The sequence below is a fragment of the Condylura cristata genome, unplaced genomic scaffold (assembly GCF_000260355.1).
Source record: "Condylura cristata isolate star-nosed mole 26May11 unplaced genomic scaffold, ConCri1.0 scaffold00005, whole genome shotgun sequence".
Lineage (NCBI taxonomy): Eukaryota > Metazoa > Chordata > Mammalia > Eulipotyphla > Talpidae > Condylura > Condylura cristata.
Window position 1 is genome coordinate 67,303,055 of NW_004567106.1, and position 17,028 is coordinate 67,320,082.

At 55.0% G+C, this 17,028-nt stretch overlaps 2 protein-coding genes across 2 annotated transcripts; both read left to right on the forward strand.

Annotated features, from left to right (window-relative positions):
• The first annotated feature begins 6 nt into the window (after window positions 1-6).
• ADCK2 (aarF domain containing kinase 2) lies at window positions 7-9,513 on the forward strand. The gene is made up of 8 exons (XM_004677215.2): window positions 7-1,301; window positions 2,079-2,225; window positions 3,805-3,933; window positions 4,923-5,018; window positions 5,291-5,542; window positions 7,017-7,145; window positions 8,132-8,185; window positions 9,116-9,513. Exons 1-8 carry the CDS (start codon window positions 375-377, stop codon window positions 9,254-9,256), a joined length of 1,875 nt encoding a protein of 624 aa, XP_004677272.1. The 5' UTR covers window positions 7-374; the 3' UTR covers window positions 9,257-9,513.
• Window positions 9,514-10,509: 996 nt separating this feature from the next.
• NDUFB2 (NADH dehydrogenase (ubiquinone) 1 beta subcomplex, 2, 8kDa) lies at window positions 10,510-15,120 on the forward strand. The gene is made up of 4 exons (XM_004677089.2): window positions 10,510-10,675; window positions 12,732-12,876; window positions 13,876-13,974; window positions 15,042-15,120. The coding sequence occupies exons 1-3, from the start codon at window positions 10,578-10,580 to the stop codon at window positions 13,948-13,950; spliced, it is 318 nt and encodes a 105-aa protein (XP_004677146.1). The 5' UTR covers window positions 10,510-10,577; the 3' UTR covers window positions 13,951-13,974; window positions 15,042-15,120.
• The last annotated feature ends 1,908 nt before the right edge of the window (window positions 15,121-17,028 follow it).

A 17,028-nucleotide genomic window follows, 5' to 3' on the forward strand; every position in this document is an offset into this window, starting at 1 on the left:
GCGGCGATCTCTCGCGGGCGCGGTGACCCTGCGGCGCCCGGCCCTGTCCTCGCCCGCGCGGCTGTCTCGCGCAGGTCACGTCCCTGCCCTGGCTGGCTGGCGGCGCGTCTCCTCGGCCTCCCCGCTCTCACCGCCAGTTTGGCCCTGAAAATCCTGGCCGGCAGCCCGGCGCGGGGCGCTGGAGAGCGGGGTGTGCGCGGCCCTGCGCGGGCAGGACGCGGGGTCTCAGCGTCACCCCATCGGCGCCGGCCCACTCTTAAGTGGCATCTTTGGCTGTGGCTCTGGGCTCATGTCAGACTTGCCAAAGGCGTGGACCTAGACAGTGCTCTGTAAGTGGAGGCCTGGCAGCCAGCGCCCGGGACCTCTGGGGGAGGATGGTGACGCCCTGGCGCTTCTCTGTCAGGGTCTGCTTGTGGCACCTCAGGGGTTTTGAGCTCAGGAAGGAACTCTGCCTTCTGAGACCCCCTGGGTGCTGTCGCAATGCCAGGCTCTGCTGGCTGCTGCTGGGCACTTTGCCCAGAGTCATCTCAGCCTCTGAGGACTTTGGTGAGGGGGCCCTTGAGAGCTTGTGTCAGCGGAGGGCCAGCTGGAGTGACCCGGTGGCCGGGGGGCCCCTGGAGACAGCCCCCCACGAGGGGTGGCCCGGCTGCCTCCTTCTGCACCTCGGAATCTGGCTCCGGGCTGGAACTCTCCTGGTGAAGTTCCTTCCCCTCCTTTTACTGTACCCCTTCACCTACCTGGCTCCCGGAGTCTCCAGACTCTGGCTGCATCTACTTCTGAAAGCCACGGAGTCCTCGGGCCCAACGTACATCAAACTGGGCCAGTGGGCCAGCACCCGGCGAGATCTCTTTTCCGAGGCCTTCTGTGCCTGCTTCTCCAAGCTGCACGTCCAGGTTCCTCCTCACCGTTGGATTCACACTGAACACTTCCTGCGCCAGGCGTTTGGAGAGGACTGGGCGAAGTTCCTCAGCTTTGAGACACGAGAACCCGTGGGTTCAGGTTGTGTGGCCCAGGTGTACAGAGCACAGGCCAACCCCGCTTTCCTGGAGGGTGACAGCATCCAGAGACTGGCCAAGGCTTCCAGTCTGTGGCCTTCCTCAGAAGCCGAGGCAGCCGCAGGGCTGAGAGAGCCCTTCGTACGCCCGGGGAGCGGGTGGAAGCCTCAAGGGAGTCTTGCTGACCAGGCATTTCTAGAAAGCCTGCTTCTCCCCAAAGCTGATGTGGCTGGACTCAATGCCGGCACGTCTCAGGCATCTGCTCACCCACTGGGGCCTGGTAATCTCATCCCTGTGGCCGTGAAAGTAAGTAAGTAAGTAAGTAAGTAAGTAAGTAAGTAAGTAAGCCTTTTAATAATGGCTGCCTGATATTCTCCTGGTCAGGCCTGGTCAGGTGTGGGGGGAAACTGACGCAGAGCATCCTAGCAATTGGCTCTGCTCTTAGAAGACGTAGGGTGGTTGTGTTCTGTGAAATGCCAGCTGTCTCAGACTCATCAGCTAATCTTTATCACTGCCTTGGAGGTGGGCACTTGCTTCACTTTGTACTTCTACCCCACTTTGTGAGGGGAGGCAGGCATGCATCTTCGGTTTGCTTTGAGGGGCGCGAGCTGCTGAACTGGACTGTGGAGAGCCAGCGCTCTTCCCGTCCTGTCCTGGGCATCCCTCCTGGCTGTCAGTGGCTCCTGAGCCATGTTGATCCAGTTCTGGATGCCCCGCCCTGGGGATAGTGACCTGGTACGTGGAGTAAAAGGCACACTCCACCCTCACTCCCAGAGTGTGACTCAGATGTCCTGGAGGAGGCTTGATGCCCACATTTTCACCAAGCACCCCATGGTGACTTTCCTGAATTCTACTGTTTGGGAATCACTGACCTAAACTTTGTGTGTTGAGAAGACCCACCTATTTCTTCTAGTAAAGCTAAATGCAACACAGGAATTTCCCCAGGGAGGCCCCAGAGCCTCGGGACCACTTCCCCTGGCTCTGATGGGAAGCCAGCCAGCGCACCCTCGGTGGTGGCACCGAGTCCTGGCAGGTGATTGAGTCCTTGCCCCTCCTCCAAGTCACCCCTCCTCTCTCTGGCAGGTGTTGCACCCTGGCCTGCTCTCCCAAGTGCAAATGGACCTGCTGTTGATGAAAACGGGCAGCCGAGTTCTTAGCCTTCTGCCAGGGGTCAAGTGGCTTAGCTTGCCTGAGATTGTGGAGGAATTTGAGAAGCTCATGGTCCAACAGGTGAATTCTCCTTCCCTCAGTTGCAAACAGCCCCATCATCGTTCTTGCCATTAGCAGCTGCTTCGTAAGTGCTCCATGAGTGAGCATATTCCCGTACCTCACGGCCAGTGGTGTGTTAGTCAGCGTAGGTGATGCTAGCTGATATAACAAAAACACTCAACTCTCAGCAGCTGTCTATAATTGGCCATTTAGCTAAGGGAGCTCTACTCCAGAGTAATTCAAGGCCCTAACTTCCTATTGGGTGTGGCACTGCCATGAACGTGTCATTGGGTGTCAGTGTGCACAGGGAGAAATAGCGAAGAGAATTGTTTAGGAGATTTTGTGGTCAGAGGTAGAAAGGGTGAAGTCACGTCTTCTGCCCATAGGTCAGAGCCTTATGTACATGGGCCCAGTTTAACTGCCAGGAGCTTGAGGAATAGTTTTCCTTAGCGCTTGGGAAGAGTCTGGAATGAGTCTGGTGGGCCATACTCGATGGTGGAACGTCAGGGTGAGGAGAATACTGAGTGAAGTCCTACACTGTAACTGAGGACTTACTGAGTAGACAAAGACCTCCTCCCTGTCCAGGCCTCTGGGACTCTTGAGTAGTCAGACTTGGTAAATAACATTTGGGGCGATCTGAGCCGGGTCTGCTCTAGCTCCCTGTCGGATATGCAGAAAGTGGCAGTGTTCCAGAAGCTGTGTGCCGAGTCTTCAGTTCTGTCCTCAGATTTAAGGTTTATAGTCCAGGGATGCACTTGACAAGATGGATGGCACCTTCTGTCAGCATTCAGGTGACTGGTAGCAGGTTACTTTGGGAGGAGCAGTAGGTAGGGTGGAAGTGTTTAGGGTGCAGGGTGGAGCCTCTGGGCCACAGATGGGTGTGGAGGGTAAGAGGAGTAACCTGCTGGGGCTGGCGGGTGGCTGAGCGCATTGGGGGAGAGGTGTGTGTATGATGGAAATTCCATTTAGATGTCAAGTTCAAGGGTCCCTGAGCCTCTGCCAGGCAATGTCCACACGGTGGATGTACAGGTCTGGAGCCTAGCTGGGGTGTCCGGAGTGGAGACTGTCATCAGGAGGTGCTGACCAAGGAGGCGAGGAGATGGAGGGGGAGGGAGAAAGCTAGTGAAGTCGGGGAGCCAGGTGAGCATCAGCACTTGTGGGACACATAGAACAGTGGCCCGGAGAACAGCGACGAAACAGTCTGAGGCGCAAGAACCAGGGCGAATGAGGGAGCCAAGGCCTCAGGGAGGGCCAGGTCACCACTGGCACCAGGTACCCGGGGAGGGAGTGGAGATAAAAGCAGACTGGACTTTGAGCCTGGCAGTGGCGGCTGCTGCTGGGGGTGCGTGGGGTGGAGAGCAGAGCCAACCCTGATGGAAGGGACTCGAACAGAAGGAAAAAGCTGGAGAGCAACGAGTAGCGGGAAGGGGGGCTGGTGTGAAGCGGAGGCAGGCGGAGGTGCGGGGCTTCTGGGGACCCCCTGGGAGTCGCGTGGTGGAGCTGGGGAGGCAGGTGTGTCTCCTGACTTGCCAACTCTTCGCAGCCCAGCGCCTGCGCTCTGCATGCCCACACCACCCCCCGTGCCCCCATTCCTCTGTAGATCGACCTGCGCTATGAAGCCCGGAATCTAGAACATTTCCAGTGCAACTTCCTGAACGTGAGCTCCGTCAAATTCCCCACCCCGCTGCGTCCCTTCGTCACCAGGGATGTCTTGGTGGAAACATACGAAGTGAGTCAGGCAGCTGTGCATGGCCGGCCTATCACTGTGAAACTGAGCGGAGCATGGGTGTGGCGGGAGCAGGCGAGGGAGACGTGGCCGGAGGTGGGGAGGCAACTGGGAGCTTGGACGAGGCCGTGGCTGCTAGGTTCAGAATCTGCTCCACCATTTCATTTACTGGGTGACTTCAGTTTCCTCCTGTCTAACCACGGGCAACCCCTTCTACCTCATGGGCTCGTCCCAGGAGGCAAAATGCCCTTTGCACACACAGAGTTTGCATAAAGTACACTGACAAGCGTCATTCATTGTCACCTCATTTGCCTCAGCTGTCTCTTGGTCCAGTCTCCTTTGAAAAGCTGGTCCTAGGCGGCCCAAGAAAGTGACATGAAGACCAGAAATGACGAGCTGTGTGGCCCTGAGCGGGTTACTCAAACCCTCTGGCTTTTAATTCTTTTATCTGTTGTTAGTTGGGGATAACAAGAGCTATCTCTGGGGGTTGATAGGACAATTAAGTCAGTTCACCCTTTAGAAATGTTTAGTCATCTGTCACTTAAGATGGAGACACCCTCTGGGGAATGTATTGTGGGGTGACTGTCTTGTCCACAGGCAGAGAAATCACACAAACTTGGTATTGCACCCCTATTTTCCTGCTTGAGTCCCCAGAGCTCACTCCTGTCCCCCACTAGCTGACCCTTAACCAGAAACTAGCTCCCCCGTCTCCAGCCATGGCAACTCTGGGGATGTGGGTGGGGACAGAGTCCAGGGCGTCTCCCCTACACTCCTGCGGGACTTGTTTCCTCTGGGAAGTGAAGCAGAAGGCATGTGGACATAGGATCTACTCAGTCGCGGGTGACGGATTCCTAGGAGGTTCCAAGGGACGACCAACCCCAGGTCACTTCCCAGTCGATGGGATGGTGACACCCAGTGGCCCCTGGGGAGGAAGAGCAGGGCAGGCAGCAGGTGCCGAGGTCCAACCTGTCCCCTCCTGCTCTCCCTTCAAGGAGAGCGTGCCCGTGTCCAGCTACCAGCAGGCAGGGATCCCTGATGCCTTGAAGAGGAAGATTGCGAGGCTGGGCATCAACATGCTGCTGAAGATGGTAAGCTGGGCGAGGGGTGCGCCCGGGCCCACTAGTGGCCAGAAGGCACGTGGGGCCATGGGGGTGAGGGGGCAGAAAGGCGACCCCTGTTCTGGCACGTCACGCTGAACTTGATGATGACAAGTAAATGCTCGAAAGGAGCATCTCTGTTGCTGTCGGGGGCTCCCCACTGTCGGGGGCTCCCCAGGAACTTACTGGACGCTATTTGGCATGGACCTGGGGGTGGTGGGGTGGAGAGGGCTTAGTCATGAGTGGCGCTGGTGTCTTGGCAGATATTTGTGGACAATTTCGTCCACGCGGACCTCCACCCTGGGAACATCCTGGTGCAGGGCGCTGGCGGCCCGGCCCAGAGCCAGGAGGCACGGCTGCAGCAGGTGGGCGCGGGCGACGCGCTGGGGGGGGCCGTGCCAGCCGCCCGCCTCCCACTGCGCCTGGTGCTGCTGGACGCTGGCATCGTGGCCGAGCTGCAGGCTGCTGACCTGCGGAACTTCCGGGCGGTTTTCACGGCTGTGGCCCTGGGCCAGGTGAGAATGGCTGGGCCCGGGGGTGGGACTGGACCCAGCGTTTTAGGCTCTGGGGGACTGTGTCCACTTTGTTGGGCATTGGATGAGAGACCTCCGGGGCGACAGTTGGAGGGAGAGAGGGGGAGGAAAGGAAGCCGCCCTGGGGGTCTTTGGTCAGAAGTGCCAGTTCCCAGCAGTGGGTGGCTGGTGCTTCCTTCTCCAAGGCTGTTGTGGGCTGGTGGTATCTCTGCCCCCCTGCAGCCTGAGTGTGAGGTGGGGGGGCCTCCGGGGCGGCCCGCTGCTTGACTGGATGAAGGCCTGTCCCCTCTGTGCCGACAGCTGTGGGCCAGCACCAGAGGACGTGGCCTCCAAGGGGCCTCATCAGGATCTGGTGCAGGTTTTTTTTTTTAAAGACTTATGTTTATGCATACAGAACTGGGGTACAGGCCAGAGGTGCAGGGGCAGTGAGAGGCTTCACCAGAGACAGAGTGGGGAGCAGACAGGCCGACTGACAAAGTACACTGCTGAGGGGAGCAGCGAGGGGTCAGGAGAGGTCTGCAGGGATTGAACTCATGCTGCAGTGGTTGTGGAGAGCTCCACACTATGTGCTTTAACCACTTGTGCCACCAGGGAGAGCCCTAAATAAATCTTTATAAAATAAATGAGGTACCAGATACACCATGGTGGTCACACCGTGTAGGTGTCATTACACTCTGTGATGTTTGCTCAACACCAACAACGCCATTCTGTTCACCAACACTCTCCTGTTAATCGAGTCTCTGAAAGCCTCTGGCCAGTGGCCAGGTGTTTTAGAGGAGTCACACTGCAGGACGGGCGGCCAGAAGCAGGATAACAGGAAGGCAGGGTGGAAGCAATGGCGAGATGAAGTGTGGGCAGAACAGCTATTTTTTTTTTTTTTTAAAGATTTATGTATTAGTGCATACAGAACTGGGGTACAGGCCAGAGGCTCAGGGACAGTGAGAGGCTTCACCAGAGACAGAGCGGAGAGCAGAACAGGCAGATCGACGAAGTACACTGCTGAGGGGAGCAGCGGGCAGGTCAGGAGAGGTCTGCCGCGCCATGTGGTCACCTCCGGGGCAGGCGGGAATCGAACTCATGCGGAAGTGGCTTTAGCTTCTCAGTGCTGCGCTTTAACCCGCTGCGCCACCAGGGAGGGCCCATTTTTTTTTTTAAAGATTTATTTATTTACTCTACAGAACTGGGGTACAGGCCAGAGATGCGGAGGGTGAGAGGATTCACCAGAGACAGAGTGGAGAGCAGAACAGGCAGATCTATGAAGTACACTGCTGAGGGGAGCAGCGGGCGGGTCAGGAGAGGTCTGCCGCGCCATGTGGGTCACCTCCGGGGCAGGCGGGGATCAAACTCATGCTGAAGCTGCTTTAGCTTGTCAGTGCTGAGCTTTAACGGGCTGCGCCACCAGGGAGGGCCCCAGAACAGCTATTTTATGACATCGCTCTTCTTTTGCATCCTCCAGGGGCAAAAGGTAGCCGAGCTCATCTTGCATCATGCCCGGGCCAGCGAGTGCCGGGACGTGGAGGGGTTCAAGGCCGAGATGGCCACGCTGGTGACCCAGGCCAGGAAGAACACCATCACCCTGGAAAAGGTGAGCAGCGCGTCATGGCACCAGGCCCACGGGTGCTCCCTGCACTTGACCTTCACAGAGCACCAGGTCTGAGGGAGACCTAGTTATTTACTTGTTTGTACCAATTTTATCTTAAACATTTATTTAAACAACTGTATTATTTTTGAATGGAGGTCACTTTGGGTATAACACGGCGTATCATTTAAGAGTTCAGGTGCATACCTCTTCCGATGTTTGGTACCACACCTGCCACACCTACCACCCCAGCACCCTGACCCCCCACCGCAGCCCACCGGGCCCTGCCCCACTGGGAGCTGCAGTTCTGCAGTCCAACTTCTAGGGTGTTAGGTTTGGGTTTGTCAGTTCCTTTTTTCTGTCTCTTGGATTTCCTACATGAGTGACACATGTGTGACATACTTCGTTTAGCATCCTCTAAAGGAAGCTCTCTTTATGGGGTGAGGTCTCCAGGGGGTTTGGGCTTTAAGGCAATAAAGAACGAAACTCTCCCTCCGCCTGCGTCTTCCAGGGCCGACTAGGCCTGCTGAAATCGCTGGCTCGCAAAGGTGGCACTAAACCACGTCCTCCAGGGCGGGTGGCTGGCCCTGGGGACAGTGACAGCCACAGTCCTGTGACTCCTCCTTGTCCAGCCTGTGCCTGTTCTCCTGCTTCCTCTATATCTGGAGCTCGGCCTAGCCGGGAGGGAGGACTAAGGGGCCTGAGCTGCCAGAGGACCGGCCTGTGTGGGCTGTGGGTGCTGGGGAGACGGGCCTCAGGCTTGGCCTCTTGACCCTGTGAACTCAGTCACCTTAGGAGCTGGGCTGGTGGGCGTGTGACCCTTTCTGGCGTTCGTCAGACAGTCCCTTTCCTCCCTCTCTGGCTCGTGTGTGAGAGTACTGGAGGAGAGCGTGTGAGTGTGGGAGTGAGTCAGTGTGGGAGGTGGGACCCGGTAGGGGGGAGGGGGCCTGGGAGGGAGAGATGCATCTCTGCAGCTGGCTTCTCTTTTCCAGCTTGAAGTTTCCAGTCTTCTCTCCAATGTCTTTAAATTACTGATGACTTACCAGGTGAGGCCCCAGGTGACCTGTGCTCGGTCAGACTGGCGTGCGTGGTGCGTGGGGTCTCTGGGGGAAGCCAGTAGGGTGGCCACTGGGTGTGACAGGTGCTTCTTTCTCTTACACGAGATCCCCTTGCAAACATTTCTGGTGCCTGTCTATTTGCACCACACAGGGACAGCAGAGTCCCTCTGTCATAGTTACCTCATGTTTCTGTCAGTCCATGGACTGGACACACCTGTGCTACCCAGCTGTAGAAAAATGCATTTGCCAGTGGAACAGCAGCTGAATGCAGGCTTTGCAGGCCTTTCCGCTCCTCAGTCCATGTTAGGAATATTTGGTCTGATGTTAGCTCTTTCCTGAGTGGCTGAACGTCCAGGGGTGGGGGGCTACCTGCGAGGTGCCTCTTGTCCTACTGTGTCCAGAGGCCCCATCCAGGCTGCCCTCATATCCATGCCCCTGTCTCCTGTTGGTGAATGGAGCACGGTGGGGCATGCAGGGTGGGAGGCCGGAGGGAGACCCCTGTCTGAGGGTGGCTGCGCCCCCATTCCTCCTGAGGTGCTGCAGTCGCTGATGAAACAGGGCACGGGAAAGGCAGCCATTCGGCAAGCAGTCAGCCCAGTGCCGGCTCCTTTCAAAAGGGGCAGCGGAGACGGGAGCGGCTCCACTATTGGGGCTCATAGGAAGAGCATGGGGGGGACACGCTAGCAGGTGCTGGGGACAGCGTGTGCTGGGGACAGACACCCAAAGGGGTCCTGGTGCAAGCTGTGGACGCGTGATGGTGATGACGGGGCGTCAGCCAGCACCTGCCCCCAGGAGGCTGCCCGCCTGGGAGGATGGTAAAAGCCACACAGGCAGCTACAAGAGGCCGGGGGCAGAGGCCTGGTTGGCCAGGCACCCTATGCCCGTGGCCATGGGAAAGAACCAGTTTTTCCCTTTCAGGTAAAGCTTGAGAGCAATTTTGCCTCAATTGTGTTTGCCATCATGGTGTTGGAGGGGCTTGGCCGCTCCCTGGACCCCAAACTGGACATCCTGGATGCAGCAAAGCCCTTCCTTCTTAAAGGCCCAGTGTCCTTCCCCTGACCACAGCAGCCCATCTTCCTCACCTCACGGAGCTGAAGCCTCTTCCACAGCAGCACGGACATTTTAAAATCGGGAGGTGTGGAGGGCACACTCCTGCTTTACACCGGTTTGGTGTCAGGCGTCTGTGCTAAGAAGTCTGCGTGCGTTATTTGGGATGTAAAGGGAGGGAAAAGCGCTTTGCTGTTCTGGAAGCTGGGCCTGCAGTCTATTTCAGGGAGAGTGTTCTGTGAGAAGGAGAAATAAACTTAGTTATTTTGTTTCCTTGTTTTTCTCTCTTCCTAGTCCCCAGTCCTGAGACGGCCCCACGCTCTGCTATTTAGGTTAGAAAATGCCACGGGATCTTGCTGACCAGTGGCTTCTAAATGTCTGATTACGTACCCTACTAGTAAAAAATGGAATATATTTATATCCACACATACACAATTTATAAGTCTTACCCCATGCTACCACCACTAGCAAATCTCGAGGCACAATGTATGCCTAGGGCGAATTTCACCATACTTTCAAATCATCTCTGCTAATTTTTAATGTTTTGGTCGACTTACTACGTCTTACTACAAGATAACACACACGACTCATGTGCTGACACAGCAGAGGTGGGAGCAGCATCGGCTCCGACGTTGATAACAAGAGTATCTGGGTTCAGGCTCCTGGGGTGATGCTGACACCTCCCGTCCCTGTACTCACAGCATGTGGAAGCCCCTGGCTGCCGGTTGGAAAGATCAAGCTCAAGTCTGCGGAAACAAGGTTGAAGACAACTGCGAGCTCCCGCGTGAGCCTCTCGACGGCCTGGGAAGAACACCGGCTCAGCAGGGCCGGGCAGCCTCAAGGGGCCACGGTTGATTCAGGACGAGCAGGAGGAATGGCAGGCGCAGGTGGAGAAACACGGTCCAGAGCGAGCTCGGCCCCGGCGTCACGCTGCTCCCGCTCAGGAGCACACCCACGCGCTCCCGCGGCGGGACCCCGCCCCGCCCCCGGGACACGCCCATCCCGGGGCGGGGCGCGAGGCTCCGCCCACCCGAGCGGGCCGGGGCGTCACTTGGCAACGCCTGAGCCGCCACTACTGGCCGTGCACAGGGCGCGTCCTCTTCGTCTAAGTCACAGCTCGGTGCGGACGGCGCTCCCGGAGAGGGCCCCGGCGGCCGTCACGGAGGGAAGGGGCGGAAGTGCTAACCCGAAACGGGAACGGCTGTCTCCGCCCTGCAGAGGGTCACCCTGGGGGAAGTGGACGGGGCGACACCACTGACGCCACGGGGCGGGGCGCCGCGGGAAGTGACGTGCAGCGGGGCGGCCTGGGAAGGCGGTCGGGACGTGAGCTAGCATGTCGGCTCTGACGCGGTGCGCGCCGTTCGTTCGCGCGGGAGGCCACCTCTTCAGAGGCCTCCGCGCGCGCGAGGCCGGAGGCGGTGGAGTTCGTCAGTGAGTGTCGGCTCGGGGTGGGAGCTTCGCCTGTTTTTAACGGGAAGCGCCGGTCTCCGGGACACCCTCACCTTGACGCCGGGCACCGGGGCGGCCTCGTCCCCGAGGCATGCTGGGACTTGTAGTTCGGCCGCACGTGGGGGCGGGGCGGTAGTCCGGCTGTGAGACCTGCGGCTTGGCCCAGCCCCCTGCGGCGGCAGGCTGTGCTCTGCATATCCTCAGTTGCAGGTGCAGGTGTAGGGCTGCAGGAGTACTGGTGGTGGGCGAGCCAGTAGGGTGAGGGTGGAGACGACCCAGGATTAAATTAGGGGGGGGCGTCGGAGAAGGTTGTATTCTTAGAACGTGGTGAGCTATTGGAGGCGTTGAATGATCAGAATAATGTGATCTGGTTTATGGATTAAACATGTAACTTCCACAGAGAGCTATGAAGTCTTGTTTTGAACAGCCAGTGTTTCTTTGGATTCTGTATATCGGTTTTCTCATCCTTCTGACCTCTTTCCATATTCACCGTGTCTAGTCTAGGCATTAATCATTTAAAAAAAAAAAAAGATTTAGTTATGCAAACAAGAACTGGGATGTAGGCCAGGGTTGAGAGGACTCACCAGACAGTGGGGCACAGAACAGCAGATTTCATGAAGCACACTGCTGAGGGGAGCAGCGGGTGGTCAGGAGAGGTCTGCCGCCCTGTGGGTCACTCCCTGGCAGGGATCCGACTCCTTTGCAGTGACTGCCAATAGCTTCATAATACTGAGACTTACCCCCCTGCCCCACCGAGATGGCACAGGCTTTAATCATTTTATTGAAAATGATTACATCTGTTTTTTCTAGAAATTACCTGTTTTCCCCCCTAAACCTACTTCTTCATAGTTTTGGTACCTTCTATTAATTTCGGCTTTGTTTATCTAAAATAGCATTTTGTTTTCTACATTATAAGTTGTAATTATTCGTTTGTCAAGTCTTGTGATTTGCTACTACTATTACTTTTTTTTTTAGTTTCAGGTGTACTTATTTCCTTTATAATGCCGTGTTTTAATAGCTACAGTGTTTTTACTTGGCTTCAGTTATGAGTTGCCTTTTTAAAATAACTTATGCATAGAAGAACTGGGGGATAGGCCAGAGGTGCAGGGGTGGGAGGTGAGAGGTTCAGCAGAGACAGAGTGGGGAGAACAGGCGGATCCACTGAAACAGACTGCTGAGGGGAGCAGCGGGTGAGACAGGAGAGGTCCTCTGTGCAGTGCTGGTAGCTCCCTGGCCAGGGGTTGAACTCCTGCTGCAGTGGTATTTATTCCTGTGCTGCCCAAAAGAAAATGTTGTTTTATAAACTGATTCTGACCTGGACTGACACTTGTGGACGTGTTTCAAGAGGAATTTGCTATAAATTTCTGTATCCATTTCTGTGTCTAACATTTGTTCACTGGCTGAATAGGATTTGACAGTAGCCCCATTAATACAAATTGGTATCGTTTAAATTAGATGCAGCCTATGACAATGAGTAACTAAATAAAATGCCTGTGGCCCTGTGGACTGTATCCTCAGCTCTGGGCAGTGTCTGAAGGAACAAGCAGCCGTTGCTCAGAGTGACTGTCAATAGCTTATTAAAAGGATTTGCTGAGGCCTCTTCCCCATATAACTGTCTTCTACTAAAGACTAGTAGAGCAAAGGACATCATTTGCCTTCAAAATAGATGGTTAAACAGAACGCAGTTCGCTGTTTTTTTCTGGACAGGCTAGCGACCTGCTGCTGTAAGCCCTCAAGCCTGTAAGCACAATCTCCTTGGGGGGGCCAGCACCCCTTTATCCACACTCATAACTCTGGTGAAAAATATGCGTATTTCTAATTAAAATTCACAAGTAGCCTCTTGTCCATTCAGTTTCTTTGCTGCTATACGAGTTTAAAATGTGCTTATGAAAACCAGTACTTTCGAGGGACTGTGGAGCACTGCCATGCTGTGTTTCGTGGAGATGAGAAGTACTGGGTTTGGCCTCTGGCTGTAACTCAGAGTTTTGGAGGGTCCGCGCGAGGCTGGCGCCGCCTCAGGTCTCCCTTTCGTCCACAGCGCCGGTGGCGGTGCGCACATCGAGCCCAGGTACAGACAGTTTCCCCAGCTGACCAGGTTCCAGGTGATCCAGGCCGAATTCTTCAGCGCTACCATGTGGTTCTGGATTCTCTGGCGCTTTTGGCATGACTCGGATGCTGTGCTGGTGAGCACCGCGAAGCGCGTCCTTTGGGCGTGGGAGGGAAGACCTAGCGAGAGCTTTCGGATAGACGCCTGTGGGCCTGTGACTGTATCCTCAGCTCTGGACAGTGCCTGGGCGTCCTTGCCGGGGTGTGCCCCGGCCTCTCCTCCCCGTGTAGGTGGGCCCCGTCGTATGGTTTCCCTTAGGTTGCCTTTTTTGGGAAGGGAAATTAGAAGTAATTCTCTACCTTCCGCATGAGGGTGCTGGTCAGTGGGTGGAGCTTCACATTGAGATCCCTGTGAAGGATAAATGTTGCCTCATCATCCAGAGGCCTGAGGTGGCCAAGTTGAGTGGGACAGTTTGTCTCGGGGAAGAAAGTTCATTCCCGGTGATTTTCTAAGATGTCATTAGCCTCCACTCAGCTTTTACCAATATTTGCACAGATTCAGCTCTGTGCATGTTGATCCAGAATACTTTGATTTTAATAAATTTGGTGTTTTAGGAAAGTAATCTTCCATGTAACAGCGCACAAATGTTAGAAGCTTCAGGTGGAACACTGTTCCGTTCCTCTCCCAACTTCCGTACCCCCGTCACCCAGTGAGGAGCTGCTAGGATGTGAATGGGCCCATAGATGTCACTGACTTGCGGCCGGGCAGCGGTCATGGGGTACACAGTAATGCAGCTAGATTCACCCCAGATCGGGATCGAAGATCGTCTCCCTGAGGCCCAATTTCTCAGCAGGAGTGAGAGAACTGTTTGAATTCCTTAGCCTGCATCACAGACTGATTCAAAGGCTGACTCTGCTGGCAGCTCCCAAAATGGGCCACTGCAGCCTGAAGTGAACAGGCTGAAGGACGGCTGAAGCGTCCAGCCGTGAAAGAAGGAGCAGACTGTCCCCGTGGCGTCAGGGGCGGTGTGTGACCGTCGGCCCTGAAGTGTTTTTGCCTTTCCAGGATTCTTTTTAGCAGTAACTTGTTATGCTGGAGTATAAACTGTTGACTTCTTTTAAATTGTTGTCCCCAGGGTCACTTTGCATATCCAGATCCTTCTCAGTGGACAGATGAAGAATTAGGTATCCTGCCTGATGATGAGGACTAAAGGTGGCATTCAGCACTTTACGCGGTATGCCCCGGCGTCTTTCTGTTTTCATAGTTACCTACCTTTGTTAGTGAACATGTTTGACCTTGTGCCTGTGGCCTGGAAGAAGCTGCATTTCCCATCAGCATGAACAGTTAACTGTATGCTGTGTCCGGTTCCCACGTTTACTTGTCCCACGTATGCCATCTTCCTCCCTTCTCCCTTTGTCCTTCCATACAGGGGAAATTGTGGGCTTTTTAAAAATTCTTCTTCTTTAGTTATGTTACCATTTAGGGTTCCATTGTCCATCCATTGCCCAGCCCTGCACGGGGGTTACGCTGGTGGACAGGGCAGGTGGCGTACCTGTGCGTGTGTCCATAGTGGGCTCTGCGCTCATTGTTGAAGGGGGGTGTTCCAGCATGGGGTTTGCTGTGGTAGGAGGTTGTATGCAGAGGTGCGTAGCAGGTGTTTGGGCCCTTCCATCTTCCAGATTAGGAAGTCAGTTTTTCTTTCTTTCAGAAGGAAGACATTAGGAGGAGTCCCTTTCCCCCCAAAGTTCCCCAGGAGCTGAGACATTCTCCTGTTACCTGCATGCTGGGAACTGCCAGCATTCAATGCCTTGGGGACTCTGTAGAGGGTAGAAAGCACTAAATGATAGTTAAGACTTACCATGAAGTCATACTATTAGTATTGCCATTTTAATTTTAGTGAAAAGTAGCTTAGTGGCATGAAAGTTAGTTCTGGGGTCTGCAGGGGAATGGACAGAAACATCAGCAGAGGGCAGCAGGTAAGCTGTTTGCAGCTTGTACTGTGGCGCTGGCTTTACTGTGGTCAGTAAAGGCCGCCTGCCCCCCCCCCCACCCGTCCTCCCTGGCGCTGACACGTCCCAGCACTGACTCCCTGTCCCTGCAGGCCCCCTGCTCCCACGCAGTCTCGAGCATTTTGCTTAATGACTGGACTGGAAACCCTTTGAGAGAAGCCAGGTGATTTGCTGCTCTTTTCTGGAAGGCCGCTCCCGCTTGCTTGGGGAACACCTGAGTAGACGAGAGTTACACTTTGGAAATATTGAAGATAAAAGTACTTTAAAACTTTCCACTTTTGTTTCCCTGCAGGGGCCAGGTGAGAAATGGAAGAAATTACGGACTACGTATTGTACAATAAAGATGTGAATTAAAGTGGTTTGGTCAAGAATGCGGAGCTGAGTTTTTTGGGTGTTTCTGATAGTTGACAGCCACCCTGTGGATTTTCTATGCACTACCCACTGCTGTGCAGGCTGGTTACAGCCCTTCCAGCGGATCCTTCTGGGCACCCAGGGCATTGGCATTAGCTCCCTTTACCAGCAAGCATGTCGAGGCCTAAGAAGCTGGTGTGACGTGCTTAGAGGTGCACTGCTGAGTGGCCATCTCAGGTGACCCTGAAGCCTGTACTGCGCTGTGCTGCTGCCGGCCTGAGCTTAGGTCTCAGTCACATTGGACAGTAAATGCGAAAGCCCTTGTCATCAGTCTCTACTTCTAGAGGATTCATACTGAATATTGAAGGAATAGCAGGTCAGAGGGGTTTTAGCAGGTGAGGTGAGGTGGGGACCAGGTGAGGGAAAGTCTGTGATGCAGGTGCAAATTTTATGTCATGTGCAGTGACCACCTGTGGCAGGTCTAAGCAAGGGGTGATCTCCCCAGACTCCTCTCGCATGGCCGCCCAGCCGTCCTGTGCCTGCTGCAGGGTGCTGTGGTCTGCCCCTGCTCTGCTTGCCTGTGCGAGAGCCAGCGTCTGAGCCCAAAAATACTTAAAGCTTAGTTTTGTTTTTTTTTTTAAGATTTTATTTATTTGTGCATACAGAACTGGGGTACAGGCCAGAGGCTTAGGGCGGTGAGAGGCTTCACCAGAGACAGAGCTGGGAGCAGAACAGGCAGATCGATTAAGTACACTGCTGAGGGGAGCAGTGGGCGGGTCAGGAGAGGTCTGCTGCGCCCTGTGGTCACCTCCTGGGCAGGTGGGAATTGAACTCATGCGGAGGCGGCTTTAGTTTCTCAGTGCTGTGCTTTAACCCGCTGCGCCACCAGGGGGGGCCCACTTAAAGCTTAGTTTTTAAAGCTCTTTACTTTTAAAAGACCATCATTGTACATTTTAGATTTCCCTTTTGTTATCCTCCCACTCCGTATCAACAGAGTTTGGGACTAGAATACAATCTGTAACTGAACTTAAGTGGGATAAGCTTATCTCCTCCCCAGAAATCAGCTGCTGGACTTGAATGACAACAGCACCTTGGACTCAGCAGTGGGTCCTCACGAACTGGACCCCCTTTTCCATACTTCTGCCATGAAAGCAGTTTGAACGGGTGCAGGGACTGTCACCAGCCTTCTCAAAGAAATAGTGCCCCTGCTGGACGACTTATGGGGAAGTACCCAGGAGATGTTGAGGACATCTGCTTCCGTGAAGACCTCAAACTGGCTGTAGTCAGGCGTGGTTTAGACGCCCAATGAGTGGGCCTTGGCCTGGCTCTCCTGCTTGAAGGCAGCAGGGGCAAGTGACACCTGCCAGGCATGTTTCTAGCTATGGACTGCCATCGAGTTGGCACCCATTTGTTTCTAAATTTCATTGCAGCTTTTGGCACAGCCCAGTTTTTTTTGTTGTAGATTTATTTATGCATACAGAACTGGGGTACAGGCCAGAGGTGCAGGGGCTGTGAGAGGCTTCACCCGAGACAGAGTGGGGAGCAGAACAGGCAGAGTGACTGAAATACACTGCTGAGGGGAGCAGCGGGGAGACAGGAGAGGTCTGCCGCGCCATGTGGATCACCTCCGGGGCGGGGCCAGGGGTCGAACTCATGCCACAGTGGCTGTGGCTGTGGAGACCTTCGCAATGCTCTTCTTTAACCTGTTGCGCCACCAGGGAGAGCCACAGCCCAGTTTTATATATGTACATAAAAGCACATTACTGACCTTGGGAACCAGAGTCGTGCCCACATGAGCTGGGAAGTCGTCCTTGGGGTTCATACTGAGTACCTGGTTCGGGGAAGCCGCAGAACCGAGGAGACTGCCACAGGGTCCGGCTGGCACCGCCCTGCTGGGTTTCTGTGGTGTCCTCTTGTAGGTTACTCAC